This window comes from Ascaphus truei, chromosome 6 (genome assembly GCF_040206685.1).
Source record: "Ascaphus truei isolate aAscTru1 chromosome 6, aAscTru1.hap1, whole genome shotgun sequence".
Taxonomy (NCBI): domain Eukaryota; kingdom Metazoa; phylum Chordata; class Amphibia; order Anura; family Ascaphidae; genus Ascaphus; species Ascaphus truei.
In genome coordinates, this window is record NC_134488.1 from 67067142 (window position 1) to 67092109 (window position 24968).

The window sequence follows — 24968 nt, forward strand, 5'->3', positions numbered from 1 at the left end:
AAAGCCTCTGTAAGCACCACGCCCCCCCCCTTAGAGAATCTCGCGCCCCCTGACCTCCCCATAACCCCCCCTCCAGTTTGCGCACATCTACCTTACAACATTGTCTTGTTACTTCCAAATGCGCTCCATCTCCATTCTCCTATTAATTTCAGTTGAAAGGTTCCTATTAATACTTGCTAGCCATGGTAGACATTGTGTTCGACTTCTATTTATATAGCACCCACCATGTACGCATCGCTTTACAACATTACATAATATAAATATAATAACACACACATCACACCCCTCTTCCCCTCTCTTCCCCTCTCTGCTCTCACTGCAGATGCTGCTCAGATCTGGACTGGACCATTCACCCTGGTTGGGGGGGAGGAGCCGGATACCCTAGAATTACCGACTCCTAGCCCGGCCCAAGCAGCTCCCTGCCCTCCGGTCCGCTGACATCCTCTTCCCCTCGCAAGTCTGCGTGGGGCCGTAGTTCGGTCACCCCTCTCCAGTATAACCGGTATAAATTTATATATACACAATCCCCCCCCTCCTCCCGGTGCAGGTGCTGTGGCCCCGGCTGTTTGTAAGCTGCAGAATCCGTTAAGCTGCAGCAGGCAGGAGACTGGGACCGGAGAGACACACACCGGGAGAAGCAGCCCGGATACCGGGAGAGACAGACCAGGTGTAGGAAACATAGAGGGGGCACCGGAGAGACACCGCGTGCCGCGGATATACCTGGATAACGGGTGCTCCAGGAACCCGGGGAGAGCACCGATAGACATACAGGAGATACAGCTGGGATATACAGGGGACCGGACACTGAATCCCGGGGACGGAGTCACCGAGACAGGGTAAGGAGAGAGCAGCTGATAACACTATATACTACAGATGTGTATGTATATACTACAGATGTGTATGTATATACTACAGATGTGTATGTATATACTACAGATATACACACACACACACTACAGATCTGTGTATATAGTTATACCATATATATAATCTACATACACTAACTATATACATAACTGTAGTGTGTATATGTATATATAGTGCGTTATAGCCTGTATAAAACCTAATATATATTTTTTTATACATGCTATAACTATACTTACTGCACTATATAACTGTAAAAAAAAAATATATATATATATATATATATATATATATATATATATATATATATACATACACACACACACACACACACACACACACACACACACACACACACACACACACACACACACACGTCCTCTGGCAAAGTGGTTTGTGGCAGGCTAGCATTAGGCGTTGTCCGCGCGCGGCGTGATCACATTGGCTTAAGGCATTGAGGTACCCATAGACCGTGCGCGGCAGCAGGAGGGGGCGTGCGTTGCGTGAGGAATCGGTTGAAACGGATTTCTCGGCACAATGGGCAGGTCGCGTGAGCGGTTTGCCCAATGAGGGCGAACCAGTTCTGTGATGTCACTGACACGACCTCACACGGCACATCTACCATGTCCAAAAAACGCACCCGCTTCACGCGGGTGATGTCACGGACGCGCACGCCTCCATGCAGGCGAAGGCTGTATGGACGCAGCTTTAGGGAATGCAGTCCAATGGACTTCACAGTGCAAGGTTTAAAGCCCAGTAACAAAGACCCATATTTTATCTACAGCATCAGATTTATCACAGGACACGAATCCAACCGTTTTCAATTACACCACCTGCTTTAATAAGTCGGGAGAGATACAGTACAGAGGGGACAGGACATATAGGATTAATGACATTACACATACAGCTTTTAAACCTCAAAAGATATAAAGAAGCTGGGGGTTGGAATTATATTATCAAACTCATGGATTCATCTCAAGGCGTGTGTGTGTGTGTGTGTGTGTCCACAAAACCAGGCACTCGCATATGAAAAGATACAGGTAGTAGTAGGGTGCAGACCGTCCAGGTGTCAGCAAGGCAGCACCTCTGATTTCACCTTTGGATCTTGGAGTGCCTGATGTATATATTTTTACACAGAGCGTTTTCTGGAGATTATAATGCGTTTCCATATCAGCTCCTTAAAGATATAAGGTCATATTTACTAACCTGTGTCAAACACTTAACGGCACAATGTGCCTTAGCACTGTTTAGTAAATATGGGCCATAGTCTGTACTGAATATTTCCAGACCTTGAGCTTCAGATGCATAGTAAATATGGGCCATAGTCTGTACTGAATATTTAAAGACCTCTTGAGCTTCAGATGCATAGTCTGGAAATCTTATATACAAACTGTAGCTGCTCTAATATTGGAGCAATAAAGGGCATTTACGCCTCTCCAGCACCAACACACTTAATAGAATCCTGCACTGTGTGTGTGTGTGTGTGTGTGTGTGTGTGTATTCACACAGATGATCCGATGAGGTATGTGTATCCAGACATAGAACAGTTTGCACTGGTGCTTTGCTCCATTCTCTGCCTGTGGCTCATTAATCAGGTTTGTTAAGTCTGTTCCAGCTCATTATGGAGGACTCCCTCCTTCCCCCCCCCCGTAGACCTGGCAAGGATTTTGATGCTAGAAAAAGGCAGAAAAAATAGCATGCATGGGACGCATAATTTGATGCATCCCATTATAATAGGTGTGACGTACAACTCCTCCTGCTGACACTCCCCAAATCACAAGCTGACGCACATATTGGCGATGAGACATAGGGCCTTGTTTTGTATAATCTGAAATGCCATTTTTCCGCTGAAAAATTCCCATTGAAGCTAAGGGGATCAAATTACCCCCAAAGGGTGAAAATACCGTTTGGCATCAACTTTGCCTTATAATTGTCCAGTCACTAGTTTACATAAATGCCCTTTGCCCATAGACCTGACACTCAGGTTGTAGGCATTGTAACATTTGAGGACACATATCTTTTTGTTCACAGCTGCAGCAGATTAAATCTCAACCACCCCAGTGTACATCTGCGTTGCCCCAAAGGTGGAGAGCCTTTGGCACAGCCAAAGGGCAGCCAAAGGGTGTGAGCCGTTTGCTGCCGTTCGGTGATGTTAAAGCTGCTCTATTTCAATCTGAAACTCATAAGACCTTTATCCCTTGTACCCAATTTTCCAACTCTATCGGTGCATGAAATGTCTGTGAATTCACTGTATAACCCTGTTCTTTTAATGTAACCATGTATTTTTTATAACTCTGTGCCCAGGACATACTTGAAAACGAGGGGTAACTCTCAATGTATTACTTCCTGGTAAAACATTTTTATAAATAAAAATTGAAGGGTGGTGGAACAGATTGATGACCTGTTCACTCTCTGTAGGTTTAACAAGGTATAATCTGTATGTGTGGCCTTGATGTGCTGCCCAAAACGGGTTTTCTGGGTTAGCGCTGAAATCCTTGCATCTGCTTCACAATGAGAGGGACAAGGGATGTTGGGTATCCCTTGGGGTCTGTGGGAACCCCTGCCCACCACCAGGGCTACATCTGCTGTGCTACTTGTCAGCACTGAATCTACTCTCGCCAGCTGCATTGAACAGCTGCACCCAACCCCAGGATAATCCGAGATCAGCCAGCCGGTAATGAATTCCACTCACACACGGGGAGGAGGTGACCCGTGTGTGTGCGGCCACATGTGAACGCGCAGTCACACACACACACCAGCGTCTCGAGGGTTTGGACATGTTATCCTACATCCATGTGGATGCCTTTATACACACTCCTGCTGCACATGTAATACTTGGCAGGGATGTGGAGAAAGTTATTACAGGGGCCTCGTTATCACATTCCCAAAGCTTATGGCATTAAACTGTTACTTGAAATATTCCTTTCTTAACGGGACTTAATTCTGACCTTTTTAGTAGCAAAGTAGGGATTTAAAAAAATAATAATTAAAAAAAAATGTCTCTGATCATACAAGAAGTTTAGTAATGCACATATTGTAAATGTGTTATGCTTTGCTATTCATTTCTTCTAATTGTTATACGTCAAATAATTTCAAATCTTACATTTGACACAATTGCAGAATCCAGGGAATTGACTAAGGAGCCCCAAAGAGCTACCTCATACCCAGATATTCTCCATGCAGAGTTTTACAAGACAGTCTGGATTACACTGGATATTATTACAGTTACTGGTCACTTTTATTGGACAAACCTAAGAATTCATCGTAGCACAAATAAGGTCTGGGAAACTCATTTTAATAAGTTGGATTTATTCAGATGAAGAATAAACTTGTGAGATCGTTAAGTTTTCTGAACAGTATGTATGTATGTATGTATGTATGTATGTATGTATGTGTTTGTCAAATAGAAGGCATCAAACCGCCTTCCCCACCTAACCTATCTCAGAATGTGCAGATACCTTATTTCCCTGCACATAGTATATTGGAAAAACAACTTGTCTTTTTGGTAGGGGCACTCGAGGTACTGTGGTATTCACATTAACAAAAAAAATCAAAATGAATATGTTGCCACGGGTGCACGACCAACGAAATCGAGGTGGGATCCATATCTAACATGAATCACAAAACTGTAGGCACTCATGGGGTCTTGTAATGTAGAAAAATATCAACTTATTATATAAAAGGATCAATGTTTCGGGCCAGTCTTGGACCTTTGTCCAAGAGTGGCCTGAAACGTTTATCTTCTTTTTATGTAATTTTAAATTTTTCTACATTACAAGACTCAGTGAGTGCCTACACTTTTTTTTTTTTGTGATTCTTGTAAAAACAACTTGTCAGAGTATTTCTGGGCCAGCTGCTCCGCGCCTCGCTCTCTTGCACGCCCACACTCTCTCTTGCTCCATCTCCTGTGCTACATGCAGTGTGTTCCTGTGATGCCCCGTGCTGTTTGTGGTTGTCACTGACATGTCACTATCTTGTTTTTCGGGGGTGCAGGCGATGGGGAAGCAGAACAGTAAGCTGCGCCCCGAAATGCTGCAGGACCTGCGTGAGAACACCGAGTTTTCGGACCACGAGTTGCAGGAATGGTACAAAGGTTTCCTGAAGGACTGTCCGTCTGGCATCCTGAATGTGGAAGAGTTCAAGAAGATCTACGCCAACTTCTTTCCGTATGGTGATGCCTCCAAGTTCGCAGAGCATGTCTTCCGCACCTTCGACTCCAACGGGGACGGAACCATCGACTTCCGGGAGTTCATCATAGCGCTAAGCGTCACCTCGCGGGGGAAGCTGGAGCAGAAGCTGAAGTGGGCGTTCAGCATGTATGACTTGGATGGGAACGGCTACATCAGCCGGGACGAGATGCTGGAGATCGTACAGGTCTGTGGGGTGGGGGAGGTGGCTTGTCTTGCAGTTACAGACATATGGATGTGTGTGTGTGTGTGTGCTGCTTCTCCTGTGTGTGCACCATGTGCATTAAAATATGGGACATGGTTACAAGGTTTTAAACCTTAGTAACGTGTGTGTGTGTTACCTCTCCTGAGTGCAGTTGTGTAGGTTTGTGTCTGTGCTGCTTCATCCATGTGCAGATTGGAGACGTAACTTCCCCTAAAGGCAGACATATTTATTGGGGTGAGCGCCCTCTTGTCGCCCCGACATGGTTTTACTATGGCCCCAAACTATTTATGCCCCACGAGACAGTAGATTACATGTAGATGTAGTAATAGATGAAGTAAAATTGACAAGCAGTATACATTATAACTGCTGGTGATTTATATCAGATACAAGGTAACATCCTTACAGTATAAACACATTTTAATATACAGTGTAACAATAGAATACAGGTAAAAAACGAAGTACAGGTGGTCCTCACTATCAAACGGTCCTTTATCCAACACCGGATAATGCATTCCGCGGAACGCATTCTCCGACGCCCACCGCCGTGGATTAACATTGGATCCGCAATCCGACGGCGGTTTGCGGGACGGATTCCGGCGGATAACCGAGGACCGCCTGTACTCTAGCATCTCCAATATCACAATATAATGCTACGTGATACTGTCTGCGTATGCAAATATAATATATATAGCTCTATATCTCTCCGACCTTGTTTAATTTCTGCCCTGAAGAGCTCACATTCTTATGTTTTGGCACTGAAATTGGCACTTGCTCTGTCACCCACTTCAGAGGACAGTACTTTAAGATTGCATTTACATTTGTGGTTTGGAGGGGTTGCTCTTATCCCAATGACAGGAGGAGGGCATACGTGCCGGTTACAAGGGAACTTTGCTGGTTATTGAATATTGGTTTGCTGCAGGCTATTTATAAGATGGTTTCCTCGGTGATGAAGATGCCGGAGGACGAGTCTACGCCAGAGAAGCGCACAGAGAAAATCTTCCGACAGATGGACACAAACAATGACGGTGAGAGTGAGGGAAGGGAGGTTGTACGCACTGTGCTACCAGGGGAGTGACCGCTACATACCCCGAAAGAGAGGGAGGGTGCATTATATTATAGAATCGCGAGTGGCACTATATAACACTGTATGTGTTCTTTTTAGGGATCGACAACTTTGCATGAATATAGTGATACCCCGGTGTTATTATAAAGCTCTGCATGACTATAGTGATACCCCTGTGTAATTATAAAGCACTGCATGAATATAGTGATACCCCGGTGTTATTATAAAGCTCTGCATGAATATAGTGATACCCCGGTGTTATTATAATGCTCTCCATGAATATAGTGATACCCCGGTGTTATTATAAAGCTCTGCATGAATATAGTGATACCCCGGTGTTATTATAAAGCTCTGCATGAATATAGTGATACCCCGGTGTTATTATAAAGCTCTGCATGAATATAGTGATACCCCGGTGTTATTATAAAGCTCTGCATGACTATAGTGATACCCCGGTGTAATTATAAAGCTCTGCATGAATATAGTGATACCCCGGTGTAATTATAAAGCTCTGCATGAATATAGTGATACCCCGGTGTTATTATAAAGCTCTGCATGACTATAGTGATACCCCGGTGTTATTATAAAGCTCTGCATGAATATAGTGATACCCCGGTGTTATTATAAAGCTCTGCATGAATATAGTGATACCCCGATGTTATTATAAAGCTCTGCATGAATATAGTGATACCCCGGTGTAATTATAAAGCTCTGCATGAATATAGTGATACCCCGGTGTAATTATAAAGCTCTGCATGACTATAGTGATACCCCGGTGTTATTATAAAGCTCTGCATGACTATAGTGATACCCCGGTGTTATTATAAAGCTCTGCATGAATATAGTGATACCCCGGTGTAATTATAAAGCTCTGCATGACTATAGTGATACCCCGGTGTTATTATAAAGCTCTGCATGAATATAGTGATACCCCGGTGTTATTATAAAGCTCTGCATGAATATAGTGATACCCCGGTGTAATTATAAAGCTCTGCATGAATATAGTGATACCCCGGTGTTATTATAAAGCTCTGCATGAATATAGTGATACCCCGGTGTAATTATAAAGCTCTGCATGAATATAGTGATACCCCGGGGTAATTATAAAGCTCTGCATGAATATAGTGATACCCCGGTGTTATTATAAAGCTCTGCATGAATATAGTGATACCCCGGTGTTATTATAAAGCTCTGCATGAATATAGTGATACCCCGGTGTAATTATAAAGCTCTGCATGAATATAGTGATACCCCGGTGTAATTATAAAGCTCTGCATGAATATAGTGATACCCCGGTGTAATTATAAAGCTCTGCATGAATATAGTGATACCCCGGTGTTATTATACAGCTCTGCATGAATATAGTGATACCCCGGTGTTATTATAAAGCTCTGCATGACTATAGTGATACCCCGGTGTTATTATAAAGCTCTGCATGAATATAGTGATACCCCGGTGTTATTATAAAGCTCTGCATGAATATAGTGATACCCCGGTGTTATTATAAAGCTCTGCATGAATATAGTGATACCCCGGTGTTATTATAAAGCTCTGCATGAATATAGTGATACCCCGGTGTTATTATAAAGCTCTGCATGAATATAGTGATACCCCGGTGTTATAAAGCTTTGCATGACTATAGTGATACCCCGGTGTAATTATAAAGCTCTGCATGAATATAGTGATACCCCGGTGTTATTATAAAGCTCTGCATGACTATAGTGATACCCCGGTGTAATTATAAAGCTCTGCATGAATATAGTGATACCCCGGTGTAATTATAAAGCTCTGCATGACTATAGTGATACCCCGGTGTTATTATAAAGCTCTGCATGAATATAGTGATACCCCGGTGTTATTATAAAGCTCTGCATGAATATAGTGATACCCCGGTGTTATTATAAAGCTCTGCATGACTATAGTGATACCCCGGTGTAATTATAAAGCTCTGCATGAATATAGTGATACCCCGGTGTTATTATAAAGCTCTGCATGAATATAGTGATACCCCGGTGTAATTATAAAGCTCTGCATGAATATAGTGATACCCCGGTGTTATTATAAAGCTCTGCATGACTATAGTGATACCCCGGTGTTATTATAAAGCTCTGCATGAATATAGTGATACCCCGGTGTTATTATAAAGCTCTGCATGAATATAGTGATACCCCGGTGTTATTATAAAGCTCTGCATGACTATAGTGATACCCCGGTGTTATTATAAAGCTCTGCATGACTATAGTGATACCCCGGTGTTATTATAAAGCTCTGCATGAATATAGTGATACCCCGGTGTTATTATAAAGCTCTGCATGAATATAGTGATACCCCGGTGTTATTATAAAGCTCTGCATGAATATAGTGATACCCCGGTGTAATTATAAAGCTCTGCATGAATATAGTGATACCCCGGTGTTATAAAGCTCTGCATGACTATAGTGATACCCCGGTGTAATTATAAAGCTCTGCATGAATATAGTGATACCCCGGTGTAATTATAAAGCTCTGCATGAATATAGTGATACCCCGGTGTTATAAAGCTCTGCATGAATATAGTGATACCCCGGTGTTATTATAAAGCTCTGCATGACTATAGTGATACCCCGGTGTAATTATAAAGCTCTGCATGAATATAGTGATACCCCGGTGTTATTATAAAGCTCTGCATGAATATAGTGATACCCCGGTGTTATTATAAAGCTCTGCATGAATATAGTGATACCCCCATGTAATTATAAAGCTCTGCATGAATATAGTGATACCCTGGTGTTATTATAAAGCTCTGCATGACTATAGTGATACCCCGGTGTAATTATAAAGCTCTGCATGAATATAGTGATACCCCGGTGTTATAAAGCTCTGCATGAATATATTGATACCCCGGTGTAATTATAAAGCTCTGCATGAATATAGTGATACCCCTGTGTTATTATAAAGCTCTGCATGAATATAGAGGAACTATACATATGCCACATAAATATAAACTATAGATACACTCCGTGTAATTATACTGCTCTGCAAGAATATAGAGAGTATATATTGAAGTGGAGCAGTATGAGAACACTCTGTATATTATTGACCAATTGTTGTTACACAACGTGTCTTGAATATAGATACTGAGTTAATTTACACCGCTGCAGGTACTTTGTATTTAGGGAGCTGCAGAATTATACAGCATTACATGTTTTTGCAAAATGAGCATAGAGATACTTAATGTTATTATACAGTGCTGCATGTGTGTTTTTCATTTTTATAGAGTTATTCTCTATGACCTGGTTTTGGAGGGCCCTCTCCTAATAATACCCTTGCCCCTGCTTCAGGTAAACTGTCCCTGGAGGAGTTTATTAAAGGTGCCAAGAGCGACCCATCCATTGTGAGGTTACTGCAGTGCGACCCCAGCAGCGCCTCGCAGTTCTGATCCCCCGCAGCATTGTGGGAGACACCACTTCTTCCAGCGGCTGCGCCAAGAAGCGGTCACGTGACCCGACGCCTTAGCAAAGCGGCTTGTCCCAGAATCCTTTTGGGCATTACATGGACATAAATGCACTGCCAACCCGTCAGACTGCTCCGTCACCCCTCAGCCATCTGACGCCTATTTATTATTCTATATATTGTTATTATATATGTATATTATTATATGGAGGGACCAAGGGTGCATGGAATTTTCGGGCAGTAGAAAGGGGATCAATCTTTTGTTGTCGTTATTGAAAGAAAGGGAACTAATGAACCCTTTTGCTGCACGAGAGGCCAGCAACATTTCATGAGGGTTAAGTGTTGCAAAGTGGGGATGAAAATATTGCAACTGCAGCACTTCTGTGGCTATGTTTTATAGGTAGATGTTGCTTGGCATTGTAACACTGCAGTCATTTTTCAGTGACCCGAAAAAGCCTCTGTGGTCGCACTAATGCAGGGAAAAACTATGCACGTTTTATTTAGTAGATTTATCAGGGGCAGGATTGGGTGGGAGGGTTCCTATCGTATTAACCTCTCTGAACCTGCCCCCTGCCTTAGGCTCACGCTTCCCTCCTGTCAGTCGCATCCTCCTTGTCAATCCTACAAAGTCGTTTCAACCTGTTCTGGGTGTAAGTTCCACCTAGACGTGGAAATAATGTACGAAAAGTGTTTAACAAGCGCGTAACATCCCAAGTGCAGGAAAGTGCTTTAATACTGCAACACAAAAGGTAAATACAATGAGAAAATGTACTACTTCTGTGTCTTTAACCCCTTCCCTGCCAGGTGTATATATATACACACATACATTATAATTTATATATTGCACATAAACACAGGTGTGTGTGTGTGTGTGTGTGTGTGTGTGTGTGTGTGTGTGTGTGTGTGTGTGTGTGTGTGTGTGTGTGTGTGTGTGTGTGTGTGTGTGTGTGTGTGTGTGTGTGTGTGTGTGTGTGTGTATATATATCTCTGCTTTATATTATACTGCATTAGCAGTGCCTTGCTTGATCCTCTGGCAACAAAACAATTATGTTCCGACCCTAGTTCTTTGGCGATGCTCTGCAGTTGGGTGCAGAGGGTGAATGGTCTGCATTGGTTATACTAGTTTTTGTTCGGTGAAGTCTCAGGTTTGAACATGTTCCCTAAGCAGGCACCGCCCTTCCAGGGTTTGGAGTCTCTGTGATGGGGACAGCTGGGATCAGCAGCACGGCGGTGGTGCTTTCCCTTACTGTATGTGTGTCAGGCAGGAGAGATATCACAGCACACGCTCTGCACACATGCTATGTGGTGTAGTCATGAAAGCGCTCACCCTGCATGCTCATTGTATGAAACCTGCACTGTATATCCCTCTTAACTCCTCTAGCACAGGATCCCAGAGTGCGGCATCTGCTTTTCTAACAGAAATAAAGTCTTGTATCAGTGTCTGCATCCTGTGTCCTGCTGCACATTGCACCCACTGAGGACCTCTTGTCATGCAGCACATTGCACCCACTAATCATACACCCCATGCATACATAGCACTCACCATACATACACTGTACATTGCACCCAACACATCTCTCACACACAGGGACACGTACTCTGCGTGCTCAGTCAGTGTGGCTGCATTGCTGGGCGGCTCTCACAGCCACACACTGTCTCCGCAGTCTGTGTTTAACCCTTCACGCTCTATGCTTTCATCCTCTTCCTTCCGTGGAAGCTGTCGCCTCACCTGGGGGGGACAAGATAAAGCAGAAGCATCAGCTGCAGGGAGGAAAAAGGAGCAGTCGCATAGGGACAGTGCTGGCCTATGAAGACGGAGGTTCATCACCCAGCTCAGCCTGACCGGTAATATCACCTAATCTCCCGTGCCTTGGTAAGTGTCAGCTCTTCAGGCTAAGAGCTCCTGGGTTTAACGTTCCAATGTCTCGGCCACAATTAATGAAGAAACCTCGCACTGGGCGATGGTTGCCAATTTTTCATAGCCGTGAATATTTAACCATATTCTACAGCACCCCTTCACCCTGTATCTGTTCCTCTTCCTCTGTTACCTACAGCTCAATGTTATATACACACTGTGTGGTTATGAGGCAGTCACGAGGGGCTTCACAATGACCAACGTGTCAATATCCGCTGCATCTGTATTTAAAGTGGTGGAAGTGACGGTGTGGAAAGGTCAACTACTTTTTTTTTTACTATTATCGAACGCATCTTTTTAACCCCTTCACAGTCAGTTGCTGACCCCTCTGGCAGTTAAGGGGTTGAAAATATATTCTCTTCCAATAGGATAAAGGTGTCAAACCTTACAAGAACTATGTGTTTTGCACGCTGTTCAGAGGTTTGTAATTTCCTCCCTTATAAAACACAAGACTGCTACTTTTTAGTACAGTTTGACGTGTGGTCAGCAGCACCCAGAGCTGCAGGAAGGTGAAAGCCATGTGACTCCTCTACCAAAGCAACGGGAGATTAATCAGCCTTGTACTTGCCTTCCTCCTCCTCTGGCGACAGAGCCGGACGTCCATCAGCTGGAGCACGGCGAGAAAACAGCGCACGCTAAACACGACCTCCGCGACATCCAAGGAGATCGAGATCGCCCAGAGACACAACGTGGTACTCTGCGGGGGGAGAGAGAGTCAAGCAGCGCAGCGATCTCACCAACAGCTCTGCGGAAACGGGGGAGCAGGCTACAGAGCTATCTCTCACTGACCGCTCTGCGGGGAGAGATGGGGATCAAGCAGCACAGCACAGCTATCTCTGACCAACTACTCTGGGGTGAGACAGGATTAGGTAGTGCAGGTATCTTTTTGTCTCTCCCCGCAGAGTATTTAGTGGAGTCAGGCAGCACAGCTATCTCTCACTGCCCGGCAGGGTAAGAGGGGGTCAGGCAGCACACCTATCTCTCACTGCCCAGCAGGGTAAGAGGGGGTCAGGCAGCACACCTATCTCTCATTACCACATCTCATAACACACGAAACGCGTTAAGAGTTTTTTCCGGGTCCTGCCTGTGATTTTTTTTGCTCCACTGATGCCACGATCACAATACATTTTTCTGTTGCTGAGCCTATTCATTTCAGCAGTGCACTGCTTATCTCCTTCAACGGATTCTCCTCAGCACAGCTATCTCTCACTAACTGCCCAGTGGGGTAAGAGGGGATCAGGCAGCATAGCTATCTCTCGTTACCACATAGTAATGCATCTGCTTGATCAAAGGGGCTCTCTGACATTTGAGCAGACACAGCTATTGTAAAGCTTGGTATTGTATTGCATCGCTATCTCTCGGCACTCACGTAGATACGCGTCGGATCGAAAGGGCACTCGTGGGAGATCTGGATGAGCTCCAGGTGGGTAAAGGTACAGGTGGAGAGGAGCGTGCGACCCGCGTTAGCCACTGTGATTATAACAGACACGGCCAGGCCCACCGTGCAGGCGAGCGAGAGCACCGCATTAATGATACTGAGTATCAACACCGCCAACCGCTGCAAGACAGGAGAGACGGTGGGTGAAATATTACACTGACATTAACAACCATGATATACAAATATGTATATGTATGCTTCCAGATACATATGAAATTTATACTGAAAGTTGTCATCAGAGAGGAAAAGGTTAAAGAGAAATGTTTTGGACCTCCTGCCCCCTCAGACGCCCCAAAGGTTGCAAGCTCCTGCTTACCAGCGGGACGCGTGCTAAGTAGCGGGAAAGGACAATGGCAGCAATTCCACAGGAAATGCTCTGAAAGATAAGACGGGGAAAGAGAATGTCTGTGTGTATATGTATATATATATATATATGTTCACACACTGCCATATTATAACATGCACACCAACCCATTTTATAATGTACACCCTCCATATATCACACGCCACTATATATTGCACACCCACAAATGATATCGCAACTCCATGTGATATTGCACATGCCCCATGTAGATCACACACACACATCTGGTGCCCTCTGCGGTTTACCTACCAGGATTGCTGATACCACAGCAGTGATATTGGCCACAGAATATTGCAGTGACACTGTGTCCTGCAGTCTGGCCACATGTCTCAAGACCAACCCATGCACTATGGCCCCAACAATGAAATTTAGGTGTCCAATAACGATCAGAGCCAGACCCAGCTTCATCAGAACCTTCCCGAACTGGGCCGGGTCCAGCTGTCCTGCAGGGTGAGACAAACAGATGTCAGTGAGCTGCATGTGAGAGGGGAATAGTATCCGAGCGCTAGTTGTAGAAGGCGAGCAGAGCAGAAGCACTGGGTGTTGGAGGGCATCTTATCGGAAGGGAAACAGTGCAAGATTGCCAGTCGTCTGTACGGGAGCAGTCCGAAAGCGCCGGGCATGTGTAGGGGAGCAGTGCGACAGTGCTGGGTGTAGGAGAGGAGTACTGTGGCAGCGCCGGGTGTAGGAGGGGAGCAGTGCGGCAGTGTCGGGTGTAGGAGAGGAGCACTGTGGCAGCGCCGGGTGTACGAGAGGAGCACTGTGGCAGTGTCGGGTGTAGGAGAGGAGCACTGTGGCAGCGCCGGGTGGAGGAGGGGAGCAGTGCGGCAGTGTCGGGTGGAGGAGAGGAGCACTGTGGCAGCGCCGGGTGGAGGAGGGAAGCAGTGCGGCAGCGCCGGGTGGAGGAGAGGAGCACTGTGGCAGCGCCGGGTGTAGAAGGGGAGAAGTATGGCAGGGCCGGGTGTAGGAGGGTCCAGTGTGTTTTTTTCCTGCACTTTAATAGGATGAGATGAAGTCATGTTGCACTAAAAGAAGCGACGATGGACTGTCGGTGAACCCCTGAGGAAGCTGTCAGTTCGGTGAAACGCGTAGGGTTTTGAGTTTGACATTGGAACCAGGGAGACACTGTACCAGATAGCAGCAGCCTATTTGGATATTCCAAACACCAGTGCAAGTGCACCGAGGAATCACGGTGCGCAAGCGGGTCACCGGCATTGTGAACAATGGAGCCAGGCAGATCTGAAGTAGGGTGAGGGTGTCCCGGCATAACAATTACCCAAAGTCTATGAATTGGAGACGTCGTCTGAGTGAATTGTCAATGCATTTTGCGTGCCTATCATAGTAAAAGGTTTTACACTGTGTTTTCTCCTCCTGTGGTCTCTCTGAGGAGGTGCGATTTCGAAGCACTCTGAAAGCTGCCAGAGCCCCTTTACAAAACAAACCGCTTGATGTTCACAGGAGATATGTGAGTTTATACACCAAATATTACTACACATAACTAGGTGTCTTTAACAGAGTTACTGTATACTATGTTAGGATTTATTTTTTCATATATACATCAGTCAATTGCACATCAATCCTTAAGGGAGCAGCAGTGTCACATCTGTATAATTTTCAGGGTCAGACTAAAGTGTATCTTTTGAATTTAACAATCGATTTGTGAATAAACAGACTGTAATTATTAACGGGAGGTTTCATGTGGGGTCAGAGGACACATGCTGATAAGGGGGTAGTTGCGGGAGACATTATGTTTACAGGAAGATCACACAATGTAAATCCCTGGACAGGGTTTATATTTTCTTTAGTGAAACAGCATAAACATTTGTGTGTTTCAAGAGCAGGTGACTTTATATTTGTAACAACAGAAAACCTTTTAAGAAACACTTTGGAAAGCCTGGAGGAGGACAGCTGAGCTGTGAAATCATTATGTTATTGCATGTATAACCTGTATAACTTATTTTCTGCACACCTAACTTGACCGACCCAGCTCTCTGCCAGTGCACCTCACCCATGTGAATCATCCATAACAACTGCTGAGGCTTCTCTCTGCTCGCAGTATAAATATACTGTACATGTTTAGCAACAAGCTGATATTGAGAGATATGGGTTCCTCTTTTGTAATATCATCCAGAATGTTATAATGGTACTCAATGCTCCACCCCATAACTATACAGACTGAGCATTACACAGGGGATACAAGCACAGCAGCGGCATGCAGGCAGATGCACAGGCAGACACCCAGCAGCAGGGGGATACAAGCACACCAGTGGGATACTGGAAAACACACAGCAGTGGGATACAGGCACAGCAGGATGATATAGGCAGAGTAGGGTGATACAGGCAGACACACAGCAGGGGGATATAAGCACAGTATGGGATACAGGCAGACACACAGCAGGGGGATATAAACAGTAGTGGGATACAGGCAGACACACAGCAGGGGGATATAGGCACAGTAGTGGGATACAGGCAAAAACAGCAGGGGGATATAGGAACAGTAGTGGATACAGGCAGACACAGCAGGGGGATGCAAGGGAATTCAGGCACAGCAGTGAAATACAGACACACAGCAGGGAGATACAAGTAGACACCCAGCAGGGATGAATGTGACTATTGGGAGAAGGGAACAATAATGTAACAGTGTAACACTATGTGACAATTAATTGCTTATATAGTCTGGTATGTACATGGGGCTGTACAGGTTATTTCAGGTCCTGTGACATCTCCTCAGGCTGTGTATTGCTGCCTTGCTTTGGAGGAATGTTTCTCAAGGAGGAAGTGAAAAGATGATCTATTGTACATGGGGACATTAGGGGTCCCTTAGTGACACCTTGTGCTTCATCACATGGACTCTGTGCTGAGGCGGGGGTGATGGGAAGCTTCCCATTACAGGACCTGTCACACAACGTGTGACATCTCCTGTCTTCTATAATACCCGACTGATCTGGGGGCACATTTATCAGGGAGGGAGAGAGAAAATGACACATTGTATCATACCAGTGTCTGGAAGTCACCAGGTGTGTGGGGACATGTTCTCATGCATTGTGTCTCAATGCGTGGCACTGTCACCTCACCTGGTATAACATAACTTACTGGGTCCGCACATGGTCTCCTCGCTTCTCCCCTCCCCCCGGGTCTCTGTCTCTCTTCTCCCCCCGGGTGTCTCTGTCTCTCCTCTCCACCCGGGTGTCTCTGTCTCTCCCCTGGACCACGGTCCCCGGTGTATGTCTCAGTCCCTCCTCCTGCCCCGGGCGGTTCCCAGCACACCCAGTCAGACCGGATCCGGGAGGTTCCGCCCACACCTGAGACTGAGGACATGTGACACACCCACACTCACTAGTGTGCCACACACAATACAACACAGCATTATATCCAACAATGTGACACACAACATAACAGCATTATATCCAACAATGTGACACACAACATAACAGCATTATATCCAACAATGTGACACACAACATAACAGCATTACATCCAACAATGTGACACACAACATAACACAGCATATATACAACAATGTGACACACAGCATTACACCCAACAGTGACACACACAACATAACAGCATTACACCCAAAAGTAACACACACACACACAACATAACATAGCATTTTACCCAAAAGTGTGACACACCCACAACATAACAGCATTATGCCCAACAGTGTGTGTGACACAAGATAACATAGCATTATACCCAACAATGTGACTGACGGTGAATGGGTTAACCAGGCTCATCAATAAAGGTCAAGCCCACTTGGTTAACCTTGACCTGTGTGTTAGGGTCTTAGAGTGTCAGCTCTGGGACCCAGGTGTCGAAAATGTATTACTGCAACTGTATACTAATTTTGCGACAATAATTTATGTGACTTATGCCTTTACTGGGGTGCTGGGATCGGGAGATTTCTAGGCTGTAAGTTTCAGGGTGGGTTTGTTGGAGAAAGTCTTTGCAGAATGTGTCTATGTATCGGAGTTCCAAAGTTATGGGATACCCCAAAAGTTGTATCCGGGAATTGAGTGAGATTCTCGGATACAGCCAAGCACATTACTCCACCAAACTCTGATTCTGAAAGCGTTATTAGGGTTCACCGCCAGGATCCCTGCTGCAGCATCATCCACACAAGGTAAATGGGCATGAAGGGGTTAAACTATATCTGCAGCTATACACGGAGTCCCTTGTGTAGCAGGGGTTCCCCAAGATAGCAGAGATATCCAGATATATACCCAGGTTCACTGAACCTAGTGTAGGGGTTCAGGGGCGGCTCCAGCTAGGTTATAAAGCTGAGCAGGTATTACAGTGTCTAAAAGTTTAAAAAGTTATTTTTCTCATGTGTGCCAAGAATGAGGTTAGTGATTAGTAGGGGATATATACACTCACTCCATCCCTGACACCAGAATAGGAACTCATAACTTTTAGCACACAGAAAACAGGTCACAGTATATTTTATTAAATTGTTATAGTTTAATGTGTATATATTGGTAACCTGTATATGAACTGAGGGATTTCTAAGTCATGGATTCTGGACCGCCCAGGTGGCTACCAAGCTTGGTGCCTCTGTGTCTGTACGGAGTCTGTACTTGAAAGCCTCAGGGATGCCAAGGTGGTTCTGCTTGAGTACCCACATCCTGGACTAACACAAGGCTATCCGGCAACCATTTGCCAGTACCCATACTCCGTGGAGCGTGGGCCGCAGGTGGGCTCGGTATAGCAAAGAGGCAGAGGTGCCAGGTTAGCGCATGCCCCTTTACAACCTGAGAAAAGGTGCCCTCCCGGCTTTACATTACCGGCAAATCGGTGATTGGCTGTCAGGAGAATTCCCACGCTCTGATAGGCTGTATAGGTTAGTGGATGAGAGCCTGAAAGTCTTAAGAGAGGTTGCAGCCAATCAGGAGTGCAGATTCCAAGCGCCAAACCAACAGCGGCAAATTCAAAGATGCTCAGAACTGAATAGACACGAGCCGGCTTCAAAGATTTTCAAGTCAGAAAAGTTTCTAAGCCCAGCCTTTTACCACGCAGCGGCCACGGCTGGCATTGCGAGCTGAAAACAGTTCCAGGACTTTTGTGAGTAACTACCGGTCATTGGAAAGTGCTCTAAAAAGGTAATCTTAAGAAATTTCGTTCCGAAAACGGATTTATTCGTTAGCCCCATTTCCAATAAATGTGTTAACCTTGAATTGTGTAACTTTGTGTGTCTGTCTTTTACGAGAAATAAATTACCATTTATTTTACTATCTTGTTTTGCTCAATCAAATGATCCCGGTTATAAAAAGGTGTTGAGGAACCTGGTCTCATGTGACAGGGTGAAAGCTGTAAAAAATTTACAAGAAACATTCAGTTATCAAATGAGTTTATTCAGGTGAAAGCTTCTATAAAAAAGCTCCCTAACAGGTAATATGGTGTAAGATACATTTTATACCCTAAAACCTAAAGCCTACGCCCCTTTATGAGGTGGCTTGTGTGTCATAAAAATAATGTAATTGTTTTAATAAAGAAACAAAATTAATATATGTAAATCAGCAAAAATCATTACACCAGCTTCAGTAACCTTTCCTCTATATTTTATTGATACTTTCTTTCAGGGTTACACTGGGAGAAACTGTGCTTATCTCAGACCCCAACTAATTCTACCAAGGTCTCTCATTCTTGTCCGGCCCTTTCTCTACCTCCCATCACTACCACAGACTCCTTCCCCATCACCTCATCATTTGCAGCTGGTAAAAGATACAAAGAATCGACTGAGAGCCCAACAATTTCTCTGCTTTCTCAGGTTCACACAGACAAGCTTCACAGAAATCAGCAGATTACAAAATGGAAGACAAGACACAGTTTATAACAAACTGAATGACAAACAAAACGTATAGCAAACAAGACAAAATGGCTGACAAGAATAGCCTGACAAAATGGCTGCTGAGATTTTAGTGCTGTTTACATTAGACCCCCTTAATGTCCAATTTTCTCAACATGCTCAACAGTGACACACCCATAAAATAGCATTACATCCAACAGTGTGACACACACACACACAACATACCGGTGAAAAGTGATAAATAGGCGCAAAAAACTTAGTAGGTGATCACTGTAAATTCAGTGAAGTGAATAAAACACTCTTAATAAGATAAAGAAAGTGCACATATAATGTATTACACATAAATATTGTGAGAATGTGAAAACCAAAATGGTGATGAAGAAAAAGAAGGTTTAACCCCCTGCTCAAACCCTCTGGTGGGATATGTTTTCACTTGTCCCTCAGTGTTGTAGTAGATTCACAGATTCCAGGGGGAGCATAGACGAAAAAACACAAAAGCACAGAAAATCTAAGTGCAGGAGAAATACAATGTGAACAAATGTCAGCTCCAATCTTGGCTCGTGTGAAAGGCCTACTTACAAAATGTAAGAGTTTCAACAGCAGTGTGTAATCAAGGCTTTGGCAATCTATCCAAGGCGAGTGTCAGCTCAGCACAAATTGAGGGAGAAGTGACTCCAGTACTCAAGAAGATGTGGCCCCAATGTAGAGAGAGAGGAAAAAGCTACATAGCACAGATCAACTACGTTTAAAAAGTTTTAATCTAAGTGTAAAATTTGCACTCGCAATTTGTCAGTAAAAAACGGGCATATCACACTGCAATAGTGTATTGAAGAGACCGCTCAGCACACCAGCTCACCGTCCTGCAGCCACCATTACATCTCTGTTTGTCTCCAGCCCCTACTCCATCGCGTCTTCGCGGGTTTGGGCGTCTGACGTCAGATCCGGTTTTTCTCCGGTAGCAACCTTGCGGCCTGCGGCTCCTCTCCAAAATGCTCCGTATAATGAAAGGACTCCCACTCAACGCGTTTCGCCACGTGATAGCGTCGGCTTCGTCAGGAGTGTGGAGTCTGTCCCATCACTAACTTTAAATAGCCAGTGCAAGCATAACTAATACAACTAACCTGGTTTGTTTATGGTAATTTCCAGGGGTTAACATTAACTGCTGGATCTAAATGAGCTGGACCGCATACTCATATAATTCTGAGGATTAGTATAACACTTCATAGCAAGCAATATATAATATATAATAGATCGGGATAACACTTAGGAAAAACATATAAAAAAGCATAATAAGATTTAACTTTATGAGAGAAATACGAGAGATAACACTTAAGAGCTAATGTTCAAGCTTCTGTTAGTATTAAGGAGCACAATGACATATTGAATCCCCAGGAGGAGGAGCTTAGTACAGTGCATGTGAGCTGAACAACAGCTGCGTCCATCTGGTGTTGGAGAGGTGACCCGCGCCGCGCCGCTGATGTCATCAATCGGCGCGTGACTGTGTGTCTCTCACTTCCTACCTGGCTGGATACAGGTTGCGGACGGCATTTGTAAGAGGCACCCCTTGCCTTACGTATTGTAAGTGTGAGCAGGGCGGCTTTTTTATATTGTTATTAAAGTGTATGTGCGTAGTACACTAGGCTGTTTTTATTTTCTTTGCACATTGGCTGTTGCGGTGTATGCTGCTCCCGCGAGGGCACCTTCCAGTGTAAGGAGAATCTTCCTGTGAACCACGTGGGGTCCGTGGATATCGAGGTGGAGAAGAAGCCTGCAACAGATTCTCTCCCCTGAACCAACAAGAATATATCTTGTAAGTGGGGTTTTTTCCCAATACTTGGTTAGGGCTTTGTGGTCTTCAATACTGAGCAATGGTGTGTCTTTGTTCTTTTGTAATTACAGAAACCACCTAGAATCGATTGTTTGAGGAGTAATCATTCCAATCAGAACTTCTGTTGGTGCAATTACTCATCTACCAGGACTGTTATTCCATCCAGGACTGTCTTTGGGATATGGTATTGTGGTCATCAACCTTTTAGCGCCGGGGACACTGCTTTTGTATATGTATTTTGTTAATTAGATTTGGAACTGTCTATTGTTTGTTGTCCCCTTGGCTGCAATTGTATTTGCACTTATCAATAATTTGCTTTAGTGTATTCACATTATTCCACATATTATTTATTGGATCGAGCGCTGATAGAGAGTGTTTTTTAGTTAGTTGTAATACATACATACATACTTACATGCATCCTCTTAGTTCTTCATCCAAAATCTCTCTATTATTTTTCATAGCTATTACCCCCTCCATTAGGTATAGGTATATCTTCAATCACTAAATTGACTGCATGATGTATGTCTGGCCTTTAAAAAGTACTGCCACGGGGGTAATCTTTTTCTTCTTGAGTATCTATAATCCTTTCAACATTTTATACAGTATGGCTGACTTGTGTTCTGATATTATCTCTTAGAGGCCATATAGTGCACCCTATATAAAACATTGAGCAGGGGGCATGTAAGCATATAAATGACAAATGTGGATAAACAGTTGATGAATTGTTTAATTTAGATATTTTTTTACTCATGTAAGGATATTGGAAATATTTAGTATTGTGAGAGTGTCCACATTTGTAATTACCACTTACAAATGTGGAGTTTTACCCAACCAAGTAGTACGATCTACTGTTAGAAGTGTAATATGTATGAGAATCTGTCAAATTCTTGAGACATTTATTAACCATTCTATGTAGTTAGCCCCTTAATGCTTTTTTATTTTTTATTTTTTTACATTATCAGATGAAAAAGTAATTGAACAGTATGAGGCGAATTTGCATCATTCGACCTTAAGGGGTTAACTTATTTTCTCTTTGCATAACCTGTCAATATTTCCTCAATTCTTTAAATAATATAGGAGCATCTGCAGTAAACATTGTAATAAAGTTAATTGTTTGTACTGATTTTGAACTTTGTTTACTATGTTTCAATAAAGTATCCCTACTTAAATAAAGAATGTACTGTAACTCAAAGTTGTTGGTAATAGTTTTTGTCGAAATCTTTCTGCTAGATTTTGCATGACTTTCAAAAGCTTCAAATTGCCGTATAAAAAAAATATATAGTTTTTCCCCATTTAATATGTGCATCAATATAATCTGCACACTGACAAGTGATTAGCTAAGCTGCAGATCGATCTGTTCTCCTGTAATCGATCGCTTGCTCAGGGTTATTTAATACAGTTCTTGCACAGCATTGTGGGCAATGTAGTCTTAGATTATGATTGACTGGGCAGTTACTAGATACAATTGGTTCACTGCTAGAGAGAGAGCGGTGTTGAAGAGCCAAAGCCTATCAGAAAGGGAAGGGGCTGTGACTTTGTAAATGCTCCCTACATTAGAAACATTAAAAATGTCTTTAAAACATTTTTTTTTTTTAAATGCTACAAGTGTTTTCTTATAGTACAGAACGGATTTATTAAAAAAAACACACACACACACACACGTAGGATATTGCTTGAACTGCTGCTTTAATCATTACTGCAGAAATGCCTCTGCCTATACACAGGGCTCCCAGGCCTCTTCATCTTGTATAACTGTTACAAGTTTGCTATAAACAGAGGAAGTCAGTCTGCCCTCTTGTACTGTTATCAGAACATGTAAAAAAAATAAGCGCCATCTGCTCGCATGTTACATTTTAAATCATCAAAATATTAAACACTAGCTGAAAGTACCCGGCATTGCTCGGGAATTTAAAGACAACAAGCTCATCCTTCCCCCTCTCACGTCCTACCCCCTCATCTCTCTCCTTCCCCTCATCTCGCTCCCTCCCATCACCTTCATTTCATATCTTATGCTGTCCCCAATAGTTTCCGCCTCTCTCTCCTTCTCCAGCATTCTTACTTTCTCCTCACAAGCCAACTGACTTCCTCTTTCTTTCTTTGTCTGCTTTCTGTGTAAACTTTATAGCTATCTGACTCCTTATCTGCCACCAGGCTATGTGCATTATGATCCAAACTTCCAGTGACAAAGGCGCTTCAGCACTGAATCCCTTCAGTACATACACATTGCAGACAGAAAAACAGGACTGGATAAGGGGGTAGATAGACTGATGAATGTAGTAAATTCCCCAGATGGACCAATGATCTCCTGATGGGTATGGTGTAAGGTTAGAAAACCCCCACCAAACCCTCATTGGGATGGTTCCTGGACTCACAATGGGTATTCCCAAATGATAAGAAAAGTACTCAAAGAAACCCCTTGATCCTGAAGTCCTGACAGGCGTGCAGCCCAGTGTGGAGATGCTGGTCTGGAAAAACAAAAAAAGATACTGGCGCACAGCCAAGAGTGGGTCCCAAACAGATTGAAGTTAAAAATAATGCTTTATTAATCCATCTAAAAAAGTGGAGGCACACACCCTCCTACGCGTTTCGTGTTCTTATCAAGGATACATTTTTGTAACACGAAACGCGTAGGAGGGTGTGTGGCTCCACTTTTTTATGCATTATGATGTCACCAGTATGATTTGATGCACAAACTGGGTGGGTGCAAGATTATTTATGGGGGGCACAGGCTGTGTGCGGGGAAGCCTGGGGGTGGGCAGAGCTGTGCACAGCGGCCAAGCAGCTCACAAGCTCTGTGCGATGTCTGCCTGCAGCGGGGGTGGGGCCTTCCCTGCACACAGACAGCCACTCCTTCTCCTGTCCCAGTTTTCAGCCGCACATGGAGGACTAGAGCAGGCATAATAGTGAAAGTAAGTGGAGAGAGTGAGAGAGAGAGAGAGAGAGAGAAGAGGTGGGAGACATATTTGGGGGAGGGGGAGAGAAGGAGAGACATGGAGAGGTGGGAGACATATTGAGGGGAGGGGGAGAGAGAGGGGAGGGGAGGAGGAGGGAGAGACATGGAGAGGTGGGAGACATATTGGGGGAAGGTGAGAGAGAGACACTGGGGGAAGGTGAGAGAGAGAGAGAGAGAGAGAGAGACACACTGGGGTAGGTGAGAGAGACACTGGGGGGAAGGTGAGAGAGAGAGACACTGGGTAGGAGGTGTGAGAGAGACACACTGGGGGGAAGGTGAGAGATAGACTGGGGGGACGGTGAGAGACACTGGGGGGAAGGTGTCAGAGAGAGAGAGACTGGGGGGAAGGTGAGAGAGAGAGAGAGAGACTGGGGGGAAGGTGGAGAGAGAGGGACACTGGGGGGAAGGTGAGAGAGAGAGAGAGACTGGGGTGAGGTGAGAGAGAGACACTGGGGGGAGGGAGAGACAATAGCTAAACGGAGGGATGAAGGTCAGGCAGACATGGCAGAATTGAGGGGCTTGGAAGGATGAGTTTTGGGGGGCTGATGGTTCTTGTTTGGGTCAGGGGGGGGTCACTTTGGAGTATTGATCAGCTGGGGAGATTCATCAGTACCCCCCTTGAGTTTGGTTATGGGGGTCCCTGATCCCTGGGCAACATTTAAAACGGGAATAAATAAATAATACGTAAAACTAGTAGGTAGGGGTGGATGACACTGGGGAAAGCAAATGGGAGAAGGAAAAAAGGGAGGGAGAAAAAAGGGTGGCGGGAGAGGGAAGGGATGTAGAAAAGAGGTGGATGAATGCCCCCTCAAATGGATTGCCTTTGTGCACCAGAAAAAAACATATTACCAGATGCCAGCAAACAATAAATGAAACAGTGATCCAATACTAGTATACTGCCTGCGCGCACACG

General features: G+C 44.3%; 2 protein-coding genes across 4 annotated transcripts; one reads left to right on the forward strand and one right to left on the reverse strand.

Moving 5' to 3' along the window:
* The first annotated feature begins 401 nt into the window (after positions 1 to 401).
* On the forward strand, positions 402 to 11197 carry HPCA (hippocalcin). 2 transcript variants are annotated; one of them, XM_075604717.1, is made up of 5 exons: positions 402 to 836; positions 3985 to 4142; positions 4858 to 5238; positions 6176 to 6281; positions 9640 to 11197. In XM_075604717.1, the coding sequence occupies exons 3-5, from the start codon at positions 4861 to 4863 to the stop codon at positions 9735 to 9737; spliced, it is 582 nt and encodes a 193-aa protein (XP_075460832.1). In that variant the 5' UTR covers positions 402 to 836; positions 3985 to 4142; positions 4858 to 4860; the 3' UTR covers positions 9738 to 11197. The 2 variants fall into 2 exon arrangements, with proteins under 2 accessions (XP_075460832.1, XP_075460831.1); XM_075604716.1 differs by lacking the exon at positions 3985 to 4142 and having other exon boundaries at positions 411 to 836.
* TMEM54 (transmembrane protein 54) lies at positions 9992 to 16731 on the reverse strand. 2 transcript variants are annotated; one of them, XM_075604714.1, is made up of 7 exons: positions 16611 to 16731; positions 16562 to 16580; positions 13718 to 13911; positions 13421 to 13480; positions 13036 to 13224; positions 12235 to 12363; positions 9992 to 11480 (listed from the first exon to the last, which is right to left on the reverse strand). In XM_075604714.1, the coding sequence occupies exons 2-7, from the start codon at positions 16572 to 16574 to the stop codon at positions 11391 to 11393; spliced, it is 675 nt and encodes a 224-aa protein (XP_075460829.1). In that variant the 5' UTR covers positions 16575 to 16580; positions 16611 to 16731; the 3' UTR covers positions 9992 to 11390. The 2 variants fall into 2 exon arrangements, with proteins under 2 accessions (XP_075460829.1, XP_075460830.1); XM_075604715.1 differs by having other exon boundaries at positions 16543 to 16580; positions 16611 to 16687.
* Between the last annotated feature and the right edge of the window lie 8237 nt (positions 16732 to 24968).